The sequence below is a fragment of the Sinocyclocheilus rhinocerous genome, unplaced genomic scaffold (assembly GCF_001515625.1).
Source record: "Sinocyclocheilus rhinocerous isolate Xijiao unplaced genomic scaffold, SAMN03320098_v1.1 C36541597, whole genome shotgun sequence".
NCBI classification, from domain to species: domain Eukaryota; kingdom Metazoa; phylum Chordata; class Actinopteri; order Cypriniformes; family Cyprinidae; genus Sinocyclocheilus; species Sinocyclocheilus rhinocerous.
The window spans coordinates 1-1269 of record NW_015782816.1 but is presented as its reverse complement, the minus strand read 5'-3'; the positions used below and the strand labels follow the sequence as shown (position 1 = coordinate 1269).

At 29.5% G+C, this 1269-nt stretch overlaps 1 protein-coding gene across 1 annotated transcript; it reads right to left on the bottom strand.

Moving 5' to 3' along the window:
* Window positions 1-35: 35 nt before the first annotated feature.
* LOC107736180 (exportin-T-like) lies at window positions 36-613 on the bottom strand. Its single transcript, XM_016547660.1, has 3 exons — window positions 470-613; window positions 342-389; window positions 36-214 (listed from the first exon to the last, which is right to left on the bottom strand). The coding sequence occupies exons 1-3, from the start codon at window positions 599-601 to the stop codon at window positions 86-88; spliced, it is 309 nt and encodes a 102-aa protein (XP_016403146.1). The 5' UTR covers window positions 602-613; the 3' UTR covers window positions 36-85.
* Window positions 614-1269: the final 656 nt, after the last annotated feature.

Here is a 1269-nt window from a genome sequence, read left to right as displayed (position 1 = left end):
CAATTTCCTGAAGTTAAACTGAAAGTCTATTTTGACAAGTTTTAGTGAAGACCATTGAATTTGTGTGTATCTGACAATGTTTTAATTAAATGAAATGCTTGACTCCTGTCATTGATCCTGATGGAAGCAGGTGTGTCTCAGTTACCTGTGTGATTTCAGGTGAGACCTGCAGTGATGGCAGATACTCCTGTAGAAACTGAATACACTCCAGCCCCTGTGTGAACAGCATTAAAACAGCCTGCAGTTAGATTCATTAACTATTAACTCAAGTCATCCCTGGCGTGAATGTAACTGGTTTCGGGTCTGAATAAGACGATCAGTTGAGGTGATTTCAGACTCACTCTTTTGAGATGAATCATGTGCAGAGTCAGCGTGCACTCAGACAGCGTCTGAAACACAACAGCAAATCATTACAAATCACCGTCAGACATTTAATGAAAGTGGTTTATGAAAGCCTTGACTGACGTACTAGAACAGTCTGGGCATCTGAAAGGTCAAAGGTTGGTTTCAGAGGGGCCATGAAGCATGCTGGGACGATATGCTTATAGATGAAATCTGGAAATCCCACCAAACCGTCTTTTCCACCTGAGAAAGAGAACATGTTAAAAGCAGTGTATTATTATATACTATTATAGTTATTAAATGTTTTGAATTCCATTTTCATTTTAATTTGTTCAGTTTTTAACAATTTTATGTACTTTTATCAGTTCTGTTAGTTTTCTCTTTAAGGATATTATTTAGGTTTAAATTATTTTAATTAAAGCTTTTGTTCAAATTTATTTTTTATTTTACTTTACATTTTACAACAATTATAACATAAAAGTCTTGCTGCTGCCTGAAGAATAAACATGTTAAAAGCAGTGTAAATTTAGTGTTATATATTATATTTTTATTAATATTTTGAATTCGCTTTTCATTTTTAATTTAATTAGTTTAATTTTTAATCATTTTGTGCTTTTGTTTTTGGATTATTATTTAGGTTTAATGTAAACTTATATTACATTTTTATTTCCAGTTAGTAATTAAATTTTTTTTTATACTTAATTTCCTTTAGTTGCCAGTTTATTTTAACTTTTCACCTAATATTTATATTATTTCAGTTTTACTTCAGTTAACAAAAATATTTTAATATTTTTAATGATAACCACCCTTATTAAAAGCCTAGAAGCATAACATGTTAAAAGTGTTATTTTAGTATTACTTATATACTATTATAGTTTTATTAATATTTTGAATTAGCTTTTATTTTTAGTCCATTTTCATTTAAAT

Excerpts from the sequence above, each read along its gene's own strand:
- LOC107736180 (XM_016547660.1), bottom strand. The coding sequence starts at position 601 with ATGTTCTCTTTCTCAGGTGGAAAAGACGGTTTGGTGGGATTTCCAGAT. Across the intron at positions 390-469 it reads CAGATGCCCAGACTGTTCTA|ACGCTGTCTGAGTGCACGCT; the intron begins GTACGTCAGTCA and ends GTTGTGTTTCAG. Across the intron at positions 215-341 it reads ACATGATTCATCTCAAAAGA|GGGCTGGAGTGTATTCAGTT; the intron begins GTGAGTCTGAAA and ends CTGTTCACACAG.